Raw genomic sequence first — 15,502 nt, 5'->3', positions numbered from 1 at the left:
AGAAATATGACAAGTCCTGTTTCAAGGACTTGTCAGTGGACAGTAGGTAGCAAGGAAATTGCATAATTTTTCTTTTGCCTTTTTTCCTGCATCACTATGACTGACCTCCTTTCCCTTTTCTCCTAATTCAACTGAATCTTACTGAATAGGACATCACATTTTTAACTTAATTATATGGGGACCCAATCAGTTATGATGCTGCCAACTTCTGCCACTGGTCTCCCCACCATCACACCCCGCTCATCATCAAGTCACTAGAGAGGGCCTTCATTCCTCTCCACCCATGCACACATCAGTTAATGTTTACTTCTTACCCATGAATTTCTTAATTAAAATCAGATTCTGTGGCATTTCTACTCTGTTGTAATAAATTTATTTTCTGAGTCTTGAAATATCTGTGTGTCTTCTAGGTAAATCTGAACTGCAATCACGTGCAAAGACAGAATAAGTGACCACAACAATCACAAATAGGAAGTAACTGTTACCTTGAAAAGCATTTCTTTTTAATGTATTTTATTATTTGATGTCAGAGGACCCAAATTCTGATTTCAGTAAATCTGACCATTCAGTTGTCTCCTCTTAAAATGTCACCTGCATTATCTGAGTTTGTAAATTTTGAATAGCAATTTCTCTTAGAAATATAAATGTCATGTAGAGTAATACAGCTCCAAGGAAAGCCTATGAGTTCTTCCTATTTTTAATAATAAAATAGGTGCTTTTTATTATTGATGTTGATGATGTGACATGGTTCAGAACAAATCTAGAATGAGCCACTTTGACATGTGGATTATTTTGAGATGAAGACAATTAGGCTCAAAATACTCAGGAAGAGATTTTTACCTCCACTCTCAACTGCCTAAAAGAATTTAAGAGATGATCACCAGAGATAACTACAAAGTATGAGCCAAGTGTGGTAAGATGAAGGGAGCTCAGTAGGACCTGTTCCTTCCAATTTCTCCCATGTCTGTGTCTCTGCAAGGCCTGGCAAACCTTCCTTTGCTAAACATTTGCTTTTCCATCTTCCTATGAACTGTCTTCCTTCCTTTTGAAGTCCCAGGCCTTACTCCCTTCTTAGCTCTGTAGCATAGAGGCCTCAACTGAGTGTTGGGGAGCCTCTCCTGTCTTTGTGGGTCTCCTGCATGAATGAAATTGAACATTTTTCTCTTGTTAATCTGTCCTATGTCAACTTAATTAATAGACCATCCAAAGAACCTAGAAGGGAAGAGAGGACAAGTTTTTTTTGCCCCAACAGATGAAATTACCAGTACTTGCTTTACTGCATTGTTTGTATTCCTCACAAGAACTACCACATTGTTAAATTGTTATTCAAATTATATTATTGGTGTGGTTTTGATTAATCAAATCAATGAACCCATAATCAAATGACTGACAAATAGATATACATTTTTGTTTTGAGTAAAATATCCAGATATGATACATCATTGCTAATAATTCCCTGTTAATTGAATTTTTTTGTTGATCAATTATAGCTCCAAAGTCACTGGACAAAGAGTGTACTATTATGACTTACATAATTAGAAAAATAATTTAAACTTTTTAAAATGGAGATAACGTTTCAACAAGTTTTGATTTAAAAAATTCAGATATTTGTAATTGCAATTAGATCCAGAAGAACAAATTAGAACTTGATAGTTTACACTCTGAAGTTATTTTCATAGGAGATAAAGTTCCATTTTAGTGGTAGAAGATTAATGGGAAAAAAAGTTTTTTTAAACTGAAGTGATTGACAGAGGGAAAGTGTATGTAAGCTTTCTTTCTGGAGTTGGTCTTCTGTTAATTTCTCTCTCTGCAGACTCTATGAAAGCACTTAAAAGTGTCTTCCCAAATTAGGTATCTTTAGTATCTTATCCAGTAGTTGATAAAGTCCCTTAGAGAGTGGGTTTGATTCTTATTTGCATCTTCCTCAACATTAGTTCAATGAAAACATCATAAAATATGGTCAATATATTGTGTTAATTTTATAATAATAAAAACCATATAACATAGGTAAGTGGTGTAAAATAAAAATGAGAAGGGGTGTAGCTCAGTTGGTGAAGCATTTGCCTTCATGCCTCCGGTCATGATCATGGGATTGAGCCCCACATCAGGATTCCTTCTCAGTGAGGAGTCTGCTTCTGCTTCTCCCCATGGTTGTGTGCCCTTAATAAATAACTAAAATCTTTTTTTAAAAAATAATAAAATAAAAAGAAAAAAGATGTTGAAAGTTAAACAAGGATGAGATCACATGGTGGAAAACAGGGATTGTTAAGTGAGCAACTTCAAAGCAGTCAACCTAGTGGAAGCAGCATAAAGAAGAGCAGAGTCCAAGAAGCAATGATCAGCTTGAAAGACTTAAGTCACCTTTTCAGTTCATGATATTAATTTATCTGGAAAAAGGCTGTTCTGGATGACATTATTACTTTGTCTATCAACTATTACCCAGTCTATCAACAACCTCACATTTAAATAAACACTACTGATGTCAAAGAGTGTTAGTTACCTGGTGGAATAATGAGACAGCCTCAGCGACTTGTGGCAGCAGTGGTTTGGAAGGTGGGGACTCTGGGCAAGGGGCTAACTACAAGAGCAGAGAATCACGGATCACCCAACCATGACAAATTTCTGAGGCTCTCAAACTAACTTTCCTCTAATTTTTTTTTCTGTTTTTTTATAAATCTCTCAACTTACAGACTTTTATATATGCTTACTATTTAAATTGTTTCTATGAAAATACTAGTTTTCCGGGGGTAGTGGTAGTGTTTCAGGAGGGGGTTTTGGTAAAGAGGGAATAGCAATGAGTCCTTTGCTGTGATTATCCATCACATATTTTTAGCTGTGAGGATACTAATTGGAAGTTATTTCAAAACACAATACATGATAAAGATGTACATACATATCTAAGAAATTGGAACAGAAGAATAAAGTAACAAATGTTTATTTTGTTCAGGGTAATAAATATTAAAAATACATTTTAACCAAAAATGAATGTCCATAAAAATCTATTGAAGGAGAACAGATTTTGCCACCCCAAAATATCCTCTTTGGCATAAGGATCTTTTTTATTTTTAAGATTTTATTTATTTAAGAGAGAGATCACAGAGGGAAAAGCAGACTCCCACTGAGCAGGGACCCCAATGTGGGGCTTGATTCCAGGACCCTAAGATCATGACCTGAGGCTAAGGCAGACACTTAACCGACTAAACTACCTAGGAGCCCCTAGCATAAGGATTATTTTGAGTTAAAAGAAGTCAAAACGGGAACCCTGGGTGGCGCAGCGGTTTAGCGCCTGCCTTTGGCCCAGGGCACGATCCTGGACACCCGGGATTGAGTCCCACATCAGGCTCCCGGTGCATGGATCCTGCTTCTCCCTCTGCCTATGTCTCTGCCTCTCTCTCTCTCTCTCTCTCTCTGTGACTATCATAAATAAGTAAAAATAATAAAAAAAAAAAAGCAGTCAAAACTTAGCAGATTCAGGAAACCCCCTTTAATTTCACCCTCAACTGCTTAAATTTACATTGGAAAGGGGGCCTGAACCAGGAAAAGAGCTATTATCAGACATACCTTTTAACCTAAGAAACGTATCCACATAATCGAGCAAACTTTTATTTTCCAAACATCTCTCTCCTGCCTGTGAAAGCTCTTCCTTCTCTTTGTACTACCAGACCCTTTCACTTTTCCCTAGTTTAGGATGGTATATAAGACTCAATTAACAGACTTAGACTTTTATGAGGCTTCCATACATATGAAGTTTGTTTTATTCCTGTTAGTCTGTCTCATATCAATATAATTGTTAGATCAGCCAAAGAACTTAGAAGGGAAGAAGGGAAATATTCCTCCCCACATACTATAAATGCATACTTAAGATAAATATGGATTCTGTTAATCCTTTAATAACATGTAGCAAAAATAAATATTAGTTATGTAACATTTTATATATAATGTAGCATGTTTTAAATCCATGTTTATTAAAGTAAAAATATTTTAAAGTATTATATAACTATAAAATATTTTAAATTTAGTACTAAAAATAGAATTAGGGATGCCTGTGTGGCTCAGCAGTTGGGCATCTGTCTTTGGCTCAGGGCATGATCCCGGGGTCCTGGAATTGAGTCCCACGTTGGGCTTCCTGCATGGAGCCTGCTTCTCTCTGCCTATGTCTCTGCCTCTCTCTCTCTCTCTCTCTCTGTTTCTCTCATGAATAAATAAATAAAATCTTTTTTTTAAATTTCTTTTTATAGTATACAGAAACATATTCTGTATACTCAATATTTTATGTAAATTATCTCCATTAATTTTTTTTTTGAAAGAGAGTGATAGGCAGGGAAGGGGCAGAGGGAGACAGAGAATCACAAGTAGGCTCCACACTCAGCACAGAGTCAAACACATGGCTTGATCTCACAATCCTGAGATCATGATCTGAGCTGTCAGATGCTATGGATTGAGCCAGCCAGGTGCCCTTCATTAGTTCTTACAATAATGCTATGAGGTAAGTATTGTTACTAATTCCACTCTAGATTAGTAAAGATTTAGAAGATATAAGCAAGTGCCCAAAATCTGATTGATAGAGGAGATACAATTTAAAACCAAATTTTTCTAACTCTTGTTTCAGCTATTGTTTCTAAAACACGCAACTGAATGACTCACATTATTACAGGAGTTTACAAAATTGTATCAGTGTCAAAAATTTCAGAGTATGATCCCATATCTGTTCTTTAAAAATAAAATTCAATGTATGCCAAAAATATCATTCCATGTTAAATATTGTATGAAAACCAAATTTTTATTTTAGTCATTAAAAATTAAAATGCTTAAAAGCAACCCAAAGTACCAAATTTTTAGATTTAAGTACTTGACTTTTGCAGGGTTTGTATTGTATTCTAATTAATTTATAGTTAATGCAATTACGATCAAACGCTCAAAGGGCTTTTTTCCCAAACTACTACAATGATTCTAAATTTACCCCCCCCCAAAGAAATCTTGTGAAACTACATCAGAAACTTTTGAAAACAAATAATAAATAATGCAGTACCAAACTATGACCTGTAATACAACTACAACTTAAAATACTGATGTAAAAAAAAAAAAAAAAAAAAAAAAAGATGTAGTAAAAAGAATAGTTGGGGGGGGGATAAATTCCCCTCTACCCTTCTAGGTGCTGTGATTCCCCCCACCGTAAAAAAAAAAAAAAACTAATGAGAAAAACAAACTGCAGTTTAATAACATGTACACCTCCTGTACACGTGGGAGATACTCTGAAGAACTGAGTAAAACTCCCTGAAAAAGCCGAAGCCACCACCTTGAACACTGTCTTCAGCTCCAAGATGGTGTAGGAGGGGAGTGAGCAGGGAGGGGGGCACGTATGGGCCACCAGGAAACGGGTGGGGAACAGGTTGTCACGCAGAATGAAGTCTGGGCCTTCTCCCACGGACAAGACTCCGATGACCGACTTTCTTCTTCTGGTGCAGAGAGGGACACACTTCCCCACTGAGGTCTCCTTCCTACATGGAAAATGTCCCTAAGAGTGACTTCTACTCTGGTTTCAGAGACTCTCCTGTGTACGGCATTTCTTAAAAATAATCCGCTCAGGGCAGCCCCGGTGGCTCAGCGGTTTAGCGCCGCCTGCAGCCCGGGGTGTGGTCCTGGAGACCTGGGATCGGGTCCCGCGTCCGGCTCCCTGCATGGAGCCTGCTTCTCCCTCTGCCTGTGTCTCTGTCTCTCTCTTATTCCCTGTGTCTTTAATAAATAAATAAAATCTTAAAAAAAAAAAAATCTGCTCGAAAACAGTCTATGCCAAAGATCCCATTTTGGGGTGCCATACTCTGCTCCCCTTCCTACCAAAGTGGCCCATTTTGCGGCGGCAGGTCTTATCTTGGGGTGGCCTCTGGGGGTACCCTTCCCAGCTAACAATTACTCCGATGGAGACGAGGACGTGCAGGACTGTTGGACACGGGAAGCCCCTAATCGCATTCCGCTGAGTAAGGAGGGGAGGCTGCAGAAGCGCACAGCCCTGGGCTGCGGAACCCGCCGAGCTCGGCGGCGAGCGCCCGGCTCCGTCTCTCACGGGACGGTCCCGGGAGCGCGGCCCGAGGGGGCGGAGCCCGAGGAGGGGCCGAAGCCCCGCTTCCCGCCCGCGCCCTCAGTTCTCAACGAGGTCCGACGCCTGCTTATAATTACTCCCGGCGGAGGCGCAGGCCCAGCGCCGGGAGGTCGTCGCACAGAGCGCTTGTGCCATGTCTGGTCGCGGCAAGGGCGGGAAGGGGCTGGGCAAGGGCGGCGCCAAGCGCCACCGCAAGGTGCTGCGCGACAACATCCAGGGCATCACCAAGCCCGCCATCCGGCGGCTGGCCCGGCGCGGCGGCGTCAAGCGCATCTCGGGCCTCATCTACGAGGAGACCCGCGGGGTGCTCAAGGTGTTCCTGGAGAACGTGATCCGGGACGCCGTCACCTACACGGAGCACGCCAAGCGCAAGACGGTCACGGCCATGGACGTGGTCTACGCGCTCAAGCGCCAGGGCCGCACCCTCTACGGCTTTGGGGGCTGAGCTCCGCATCCGTTGCCTAAACCAAAGGCCCTTTTCAGGGCCTCCATCCTTTCATCTGAGGAGTTGCGATGCTGGTTTAGTTCTAGCTTGTGGAAAAAGGAGTTTGGCCTTGAAGTATCTGTTTCCGTCCTTGTGTTTACCGATCCTTAGTTCTTGGAGAAAGCGCTAGTCCTAAATTTTACATGGTTTCCCCCGGGTTTGTTTTTGAAGTTGTATTAGGTTTTCTGTATTTAACATTTGACGTTTAAATCTTTTAAGCGGGGGCAGCCCGGGTGGCTCAGCGGTTTAACGCCGCCCTCAGCCCAGGGCATGATCCTGAAGATACACGATCGAGTCCCATGTTGGGTTCCCTGCCTGGAGCCTGCTTCTCTCTGCCTGTGTCTCTACCTCTGTGTCTCATGAATGAATAAGTAAAATCTTAAAAAATAGGTCTTTAAGCGGAATTTTAATACAATACTAATCTTGCCTGACATTGGAAGGAGGAAAGGCACCTGGCACCTCAGCTGGAGTTTGCGAGAAGGCACATTTCAGTGTATACGAGGCCTTAAAGCTTAATCACAATTTAGTGACCTCTATTCTGGTGCCATCTGTCCTCTGCTTAAATGAGCTTAACTGGAGAGCAAGTCATGACGAGCCATACTTTGCTTGTCTCCCTTCTAAGAGACCAAGCATGTGATTAGCCCCGGGCTTCAGACCTGGTTTCCACTGGGAGCAGAGACTGGAAGCCTGTAGAAGACTTGATGCTGGTCAATACCTACAGAACAGCTGGTGAGGGTGGGATGCAATAAAAAGGCATTTCAGGGCACCCCCGGTGGCGCAGCGGTTTAGCGCCGCCTGCAGCCCGGGGTCTGATCCTGGGGACCCGGGATCCGGTCCCGCGTCAGGCTCCCTGTATGGAGCCTGCTTCTCCCTCTGCCTGCGTCTCTGCCTCTCAGTCTCTCTCTCTCTCTGAATAAATAAATTTAAAAAAAAAAAAAAGGCATTTCAGCTAAATAAGGGAAACGGTTGCAACACAAATGTTACCATGAATGAAGGCAGCTCCTAACCCAGGAGAGCTACTAAAAAGAGATCCTTAGTACAAAGTACAAAAGGAGTCAAACTCGAGATTAGGACGTAAATCCAGACCGATTCTTAAAGTAGTTTTAGGATTCTCCCAGAGAAGATCTTAAAAACTAGAGAAAGATCCCAAAATCAAAGGTGAAGACTTGGGTGTTGGTAAGAAGCTTTGCTAATGCAGATACATAGATTGAAGTAGTCATTGCCCACATGCATATAAAGAGAATAAGCAATGATGACATATATACATTTTAAAGCTGAAGTTAAAAACTCAACACCTTCTTGCCTCACCAAGATTTAACCCTTGTAAGGTCAGATGTTAAATGTGCATCTAGCCCGTCTACCAGAGCTGGTAGGGTCCTCAAGGACCCTAGAGGCATCTCTGAAATACAGTGGTGCCTTTCTTAATGATGGTAATCTCCTGTTTTCCTGAGAAGACCTGGGCCTAACTTCAGCTAACATAGAACTCCAAATTGCAAAACCTGCAGTATTTTGAATGCTTTGTGTTCACTTAGCTCTCCGACAGAGTGAGATTTCTTTTTTGTCTGCTATTCCTGTAGCAGACTGCATGATATGTATCACATTCTGATTTAATGCTTATTCAATAATGAAACTTTTCTATTTCTAGTACCTTTGTGGAGCAATTTTCTGAGATGGGAGATCTTTTTTTAAAATTATATTTCCCCAACACGTTCTGAGGGTCAATTAGGCATTTGTAGCTTTCCATTAATTTCTTGAATAATTTTGATAAAAGTCAATTCTTAGAAAAAAAATTTAAAAAAGCTCTAGGTATTCTGTACATTATTTATAAATTGCTATAAAAATAGCAATTTTTATAGCTAATATTCTAGTACTTGTCTTTAGACATCTATGACTTATATTCATAGCCTGATTTAATGAAACTTTGAAAACTTCTTGATAATATCTTTCCTAAATCCAGGTCCTAAATTTTGAATAACGAAACCTTTAATGTATTACATCTGAACTACTTTTGTAGTTTCCCAAGTGACCACTGGGCCACTCATACTTTCTCATTTCATGAGAAAAGACATACTTTGTATTTGTGATTAGCCATATACAATTGTAGAACTGTTGTGTTATATATCTCACAATAGGAAAAAAGAGAGTAAATAAAAAATATTCATCCCTGTTGCAATCAGATAAAATGCTTCTAATATAAATGTGTAACAATCATACTATTTAAGTTGGATAAAACATACTTATATTTGCTTAAACAGAACAATGTTACTGTAACTGTAACTGAGTTGTTTGTTTTTTTTTTTTTTAAGATTTTATTTTTATTCATGAGAGACACAGAGAGAGGCTTAGACATAGGCAGGCTCCATGCAGGGAGCCCAATGTGGGACTCCATCCTGAGACTCCAGGATCATGCCCTGGGTTGAAGGCAGGTGCTCAACTGCTGAGCCACCCAGGCGTCCCTGTAACTGAGTTTTTATTGGCAATCACCAATGACACATTCATGATTTGTCCATTATAAACACCTAATGAATGCCAACTATGATCATCATCCTTAAAAGACCAAAACATCTTTATTCACTTTAAATTTTAAAAGTTCTCTATTCTTTGGGGTAAGTGATGGAGACAAGTAATAGGCCATTAATTGTCCCTCCGAGCTAATAGACCAGTGACCTCCTTGACTTGACAAGCCAGGTCTCATTTTGCTCATGGAGAAGATTATAATTAAAGTTAAAAATTGTCATTTTTCCTATGACAATTCTTTCTGAATTATTGTCTGAACATTTTTCCAACTGCATCAGGCAGACTCTCCATTAAGACATCTCTTGCAAGATTAGCAGAGGTAGAAACGTTTCTCCAGTGTCCAGTTTTACAAAGGAACCTATGCTGAACGCCAACAAGCTCTAAAAGCCCTTTCACAGGACCTACCTCCTTGAGCAAATTCTTGCACGAACTTAAAGATACCGAACCAACTCAGGGGAAACTTTTGGCTATAGGGTTGGTTGACAGGACTAGCAACCTGTGCAAGTGACAGTGACATGGCCCACAGCGCTGTGGCCACACAGACCAGCGAGAGCTCTGCACCGCAGGGCGTGTGCGCAACGCAAGCACTACAAGCCAGTGTCACGGCTCCTTGGGTGAGGGTGGGGGGGGGGGGCGGGAAAAGGGCCTTTGTGTTTAGGGAGGACAACGGTCCGGAGCTCAGCCGCCGAAGCCGTAGAGGGTGCGGCCCTGGCGCTTGAGCGCGTAGACCACGTCCATGGCCGTGACCGTCTTGCGCTTGGCGTGCTCCGTGTAGGTGACGGCGTCCCGGATCACGTTCTCCAGGAACACCTTGAGCACCCCGCGGGTCTCCTCGTAGATGAGGCCCGAGATGCGCTTGACGCCGCCGCGCCGGGCCAGCCGCCGGATGGCGGGCTTGGTGATGCCCTGGATGTTGTCGCGCAGCACCTTGCGGTGGCGCTTGGCGCCGCCCTTGCCCAGCCCCTTCCCGCCCTTGCCGCGACCCAACGAGCTGAGAGACTAGTGCACAACGTCCCGTCCCTTCTCCAGCGCTGCAGGCTTTTCTACCTCTGCTAGAGGACCGAACTGAGAAGCTAAGATGAAAGTGCCACTGCGTGGGAGAGGGAAGGCAAACCAAACCAAACAAAAAACAAAACAGGCTTAGGTTTCCTTGTACTGGGTTTGTTTTGTACCTCCTAACTATTCTGTTACCCTGTTAAAGCTTTAAAAATTGCTTTTGAATGCTAATGCCAAACGCGAATGTTGTTAGAAATACCAAAAAAGGACAAGCAATAAAATAACCTTTTCTCCCACCACACAAAGAACAGTTACTACTGCTAGCTAATTTGATATTTTGGTGAACAGATAAATGCACATATTTTTTCAAAGAAAATTCACACAATGCTATGTATGGTGTCTCGGAACTTCTTTACGCTATATTTTAATCAATTCCCCTTCTCTAAGGACACAAAAAAGTTGCTCTTAATACCTGTTAGTCCTTCTTAAGAATTCACTACGGTATACCTTAACCAATTACCTAGCAATTCCTTAACAAGCCACATATGTAAAATAATTCTTTTCTGTACTGAAGTACGGACGTACAGATGTATCACTTTTTTTTAAAAGAATTTTATTTATTTATTCATTAGAGACACACACAGAGAGAAAGAGAGAGAGAGAGAGAGAGAGAGGCAGAGACTCAGGCAGAGGGAGAAGCAGGCAGATTCTATGCAGGGAGCCTGTCCCGGGTCTCCAGGAGCCTGTCCCGGGTCTCCAGGATAACACCCTGGGATGAAGGCGGCATGAAACCACTGAGCCATCTGGGCTGCCCAGATGTACCACTTTTAACACAATATTGGAACTGTAGGGGGTGAGGGCAGGCCATCCTAAGAGTGGTTGCTTTGACATGAAGGTATTAAAATCCAGCAAATTCTGGAAAAGTTTTTACCCCCTCCACAACTGCCTAAAAGGTAATTAGATAGAACACCTGGTCCAGGAAGAGAGTCATCACAGCAGATAATTGTATTATGCTATGAGCTAGGTGCAGACCATGGGGAGGACCAAGGCCTGTTTGTCTGAGTGCCTGCAAATATTTGTGTACCAGACAATTACTCTTCCTGTGAATTACATTGCTTCCCTTTGAAGTCCCAGGCCCCAGACTCTTTCTCCTTAGCTCAGAAAGACATACATACTTCACATTTTGCTTGACAGTCTTTGAAATTTCATGTCTGTATGGATTGCCTGTACAACTGAATTTGATTTTCTCCTGTTAATCTGTCTCATGCCAATGTGATTCTTGGCCTGGTTACAAAGACTTAGAAAGGGACAGGATATCTATGCTCCCTGACAGAACTATTCCTAAAAATTCTATTCTCTTCTATAGTTTAATCAGCTTCCTTTACCAAAGGAAATCTATTCTCCATTGAATCTTTGGAAAATTTACATTAGAGAACATGAAAAAAAAAAAAAGGTGATTGTTTATGCCTGTGTAATACTCCATCGTAAATAGTTTCTATGATACATTTTAAACAAAATCTCTAGTATTTAACAAAACGTGCTTTCTATTGTTTTCTATTTTAAAAGAGCGTTCTGTACATAAGTTATTTCCTGAGGATAACCTAGAATTGAAATGCCTTGTCAGAGAGGATGTAGATTTTGTGGTATTTAATTAATATTACTACATTTTCCACCAAATTCTTACCACATTCGCCTGTGCCAGCAATAACTGTTGTGCATATACATTCACTGTCACTGATACAACACCAAAAAGAGGCATATGTTGAAATGCTCTATTCTGCTCCCTTTCAAAATATTGTAACTTCTTTCAGGTTTATTTATTTATTTTTCTTCTTCTTTCAGGTTTAAAGAAAGAATGCACCCCCTTTGGAATTTTTTTCACAATTGCATTGCACTTTTTAAGTGCAGGAAAATGGACATATTTAAAAGAATGAGTTCTACATCTTTGTATATTGTAGGAGCTAGAAAATTTTCCTTCATTTCCTTCTAGATTCTCTGGCTGATCTACTACTTAAAGTGACAGGAGACAAATTCATAGAAGAAAAACATTTAATTTTGTCAGTTCAGAAGCCCTGTAAAAAATAATACTTAAAGGCAGTCAAAGAATGAAGGTTTCTATGCTATCTCCGGCTAAGGAATGGGAGAGGGGACTACAAAGAGAAGCGAAATTCATAGCGAGAGAAGAGATGTTTAGCAATTGCACATGTGCCCTGAGGAGCTGAGATCTCACATGAAAAAGTTCCATCTTATAAGAATTCCCTCTCTGTTATCAACCCGTCACCTAAATTCTTTCAAGCAGTTAGGGGAAGGGCAGAATTTCCTTCTGACCTATGGTATTTTCAGGTGACATTAATTCAAAATTGTCCACGTGTCAGTGGCATTTGGGGGAGCCTTGTTTGTTTGTTTGTTTGTTTATTTGAGACAGAGAGAGAGACAGAGGCAGAGACACAGGCAGAGGGAGAAGCAGACCCCATGTAGGGAGCCTGATGTGGGACAAGATCCCGGATCTCCTGCAGAGCCACCCAAGGATTGGGGAGCTCTGTTCTGAAACTCTTCACTGTCCTATCCGCTGGGTTTGAACTTGGGCCTGGCTCGCAGCAGAGGGGCAATAAGTATTTGTTGGATGAACTGTAAGGGAATGGAACATTCTCTGCCTTCTTTGGATCTCTGCCTATGAGTTAAACTGACAGAAGATATTAATTAATTAATATCCGTAATAGGAAAAAAAGCATACACATTTTATCAAAGTTTTGCATGTTACATGGATGCCTTCAGGAGAGAAGGAAGTCCCAAAGCAACTAATCAGGGGGAATTTCATGTCTTTTAGACAAAGATGCATTTGTGAAGATGTGACAAGACAAAGTGGTTTGAGCTTGGGGTAGTAAACCGAAGAAACAGCAAGGTTTTTTTTTTTTTTTTTTCCTGTGACCCTGCATCTAAATACCTGGTCTCTGGTTATAAGAAGGCCTCCCCTCCTCAGGGTACAGGGCTGGCCCCTTCCCCAGGATAGGTTTATCTCCAGCTTTCAGGGAAGGGCTGAGCAGGGTGGGGGAGGTTCCTGTGACCTTCCCACTTCTGCAGTTTTCTCAAACTCTTTTAAGCTTTAGATATTCAGTATATGCCTAGCTGCTGTATTATGGGGGCAACAAGTCAGAATGAACCTGGCAAATCACTTTTCCTCCCACGCCCACCTTCTGAAACCACTTTGTTGAATAGTGACTTGGCACAGCTGAAAGCCAGACACTCTAGCCTGGCCTCCTTCACCCCTGTGAGTCAGTCTGCAGCAAGGCCTAACCCTTCTGCTCCCTTTCCCCTTAACTCCCTTCACATCCCCTCCTCCCCTCTTCCTCTTCCTGATCTCTGCCTCACCTAGTTCAGACCCTCACCCCTGGCTGCTCTTTCCAACCTTTTCACCTGGATCTCACCTCCTTTCAAGCTGCTCTCAACTGGGCCACCAGAATAAGGATTCTGAATCAGACATTTTACAAGATTTTAAAATTCTGTGGTCTCGTAGATAAACTTTCTAAATCTTTTCAAAGTGTACAAAGCTCCTCAGTATAGCAAGGTTTGCTACCCCCCTTCTACAGAGCTTTCCACATTCATCCCCAGCCATTCCAGCCTCTAGCCATGCTGAAGAATTTCTAAGTCCAGGGCACTCTGCCTGGAGCAGACTTCCCCTCCCAGCTACAAGACCTTATTCAGTCAGTAGGCTCCATTTCATTCACTTCCCAGTTTCTTTTTAGAGTCCGTATTTTCTTAACTGTTTCTTCTGAAAATGCTAGGACTTTCCCATTGCAGATACATTCCTTAGCAGAGGCACTCAAGGCCAGTTGGCAGAATAAATGTAAGATTGAAGAATAGTGGATGCACTGCGTAAGCAAATGTCAAAGTTAGCCTTAAGTACACTGGCTACATGTATTTTGTTCTTGCAATCCTCTCTGCAAGTCCTTACTCTTAAGCAAAGGTAATAATGGTAGATCTTCCTGGATTTCCAGCAGCTAGTGCAACACAGCACCCATACCAGACCTGCCTTTAATTTTGGCTTTCCCTGTCAGAGGCAGCAGACTTGCCGGCCAATGAAGATATGGTGCATTATTGGGAATAGGATTTTAAAGAGAACTGAAGAGACAGAGAAGTAAAAGAAATATTTTCACCTCTTCACTCAGCCCATGAGAAAGAACTCCGGTTTAATTTTCAAATCTTACTGGTCACATCGCTAATACCCCTTTCACAATGCTTAGAATCGTAATGGGAGATGGTGGGCCCCGTGTGGATACCCCACCCAGAGATATGCGGAGAGCTAGGATGCCTAGGACTTCCTCCGTTAACACGGTGGTTCAGGACTTGCAAATATTTCTGCAGCCCAAAGATCCGGGGAGTTGTTAGCTTGGATATGAATACGTGGAATAGTATTAAAAACCAACTGGAAATCACTTGTAAGATTTATATTCATGAGAGAAGCAGACACAGGGAGAGGGAGAAGCAGGCTCCATGCAGTGAGCCTGATGCAGAACTCAATCCCAGAACCCCAGATCACGTCCTGGACAGAAGACAGGCGCTAAACTGCTGAGCCACCCAGGGACCCCCGCAAATGGAAATTAGACTGAAATACACAAAGCTAACTAGAACTCTACACTTTACCTATAGCTATGGACATCCAAAAGATTGATGTGCATTCCTACTGTGGCCGAATCCGAGCAGCGGAACAGCTTTCTTAGTAAGTGTGGACGGCTCTAAAAAAAGCCGGTTGGCCATAGGTCTATGTCTGTCAGGACCGTTCTTTCAGCCGCTGGCAGACTCACTTGGAGCTGGTGTACTTGGTGACGGCCTTGGTGCCCTCGGACACGGCGTGCTTGGCCAGCTCCCCGGGCAGCAGCAGGCGCACGGCCGTCTGGATCTCCCTGGACGTGATGGTCGAGCGCTTGTTGTAATGCGCCAGGCGCGACGCCTCGCCCGCGATGCGCTCGAAGATGTCGTTGACGAACGAGTTCATGATGCCCATGGCCTTGGACGAGATGCCCGTGTCGGGGTGCACCTGCTTCAGCACCTTGTACACGTACACCGAGTAGCTCTCCTTGCGGCTGCGCTTGCGCTTCTTGCCGTCCTTCTTCTGCGCCTTGGTCACCGCCTTCTTGGAGCCCTTCTTCGGGGCCGGCGCGGACTTGGCGGGCTCGGGCATGGTGACCGGCAGGAAAGCAAAGTGAACCAGGGCAACGCACCTCTTCAATTATAATGATTTATGCAAAGGAGACGGGGAGGGTCGCTGGTGATTGGAGAGTACCTTGGGTGACATCACGTCACAGTTTGACCCAATCAAGATGGTCACTCTACGGAGTTGCGTTTCCATTGGTCTAAATTGAAATGAAATGTTAGCCAATCTTATAACAACCTTTTCGCGCCCAGGAGAA

The 15,502-nt window shown here is 42.5% G+C and overlaps 4 protein-coding genes across 4 annotated transcripts in view; 1 reads left to right on the top strand and 3 right to left on the bottom strand.

Annotated features, from left to right (window-relative positions):
- The window catches only part of LOC112674402 (uncharacterized), a 36,422-nt gene extending 29,880 nt beyond the window's left edge, over positions 1–6,542 (top strand). The window contains 1 exon segment of the mRNA XM_025470887.3: positions 6,219–6,542. Coding sequence (XP_025326672.1) covers positions 6,219–6,542 — 324 coding nt within the window.
- Positions 1–15,325, bottom strand: part of LOC112674393 (histone H2B type 1-C/E/F/G/I) — a 29,164-nt gene extending 13,839 nt beyond the window's left edge. The window contains exon 1 of the mRNA XM_035710642.2: positions 14,736–15,325. Within this exon, the coding sequence (XP_035566535.1) occupies positions 14,893–15,273 (381 nt within the window). The 5' untranslated portion in view covers positions 15,274–15,325 and the 3' untranslated portion in view covers positions 14,736–14,892. The remainder of the gene's footprint in view (positions 1–14,735) is intronic.
- LOC112674381 (histone H3.1) overlaps positions 1–15,502 on the bottom strand; it is a 33,226-nt gene that overhangs the window by 13,839 nt on the left and 3,885 nt on the right. The window lies entirely within an intron of this gene.
- Positions 9,745–11,853, bottom strand: LOC112674430 (histone H4-like). The gene is made up of 2 exons (XM_025470896.2): positions 11,779–11,853; positions 9,745–10,097 (listed from the first exon to the last, which is right to left on the bottom strand). Exons 1-2 carry the CDS (start codon positions 11,851–11,853, stop codon positions 9,777–9,779), a joined length of 396 nt encoding a protein of 131 aa, XP_025326681.1. The 3' UTR covers positions 9,745–9,776.

Source organism: Canis lupus, chromosome 35, assembly GCF_003254725.2.
Source record: "Canis lupus dingo isolate Sandy chromosome 35, ASM325472v2, whole genome shotgun sequence".
NCBI classification, from domain to species: Eukaryota; Metazoa; Chordata; class Mammalia; order Carnivora; family Canidae; genus Canis; species Canis lupus.
The sequence above is the reverse complement of the archived record's forward strand: the minus strand, read 5'-3'. Positions and strand labels throughout refer to the sequence as shown.

Bases quoted from the DNA above. Each gene is read 5' to 3' on its own strand.
- LOC112674430 (XM_025470896.2), bottom strand. From the start codon at position 11,853: ATGCCTCTTTTTGGTGTTGTATCAGTGACAGTGAATGTATATGCACAA. The intron at 10,098-11,778 runs GTAAGAATTTGG...GTTGTGCACTAG, and splicing joins TGCTGGCACAGGCGAATGTG to TCTCTCAGCTCGTTGGGTCG.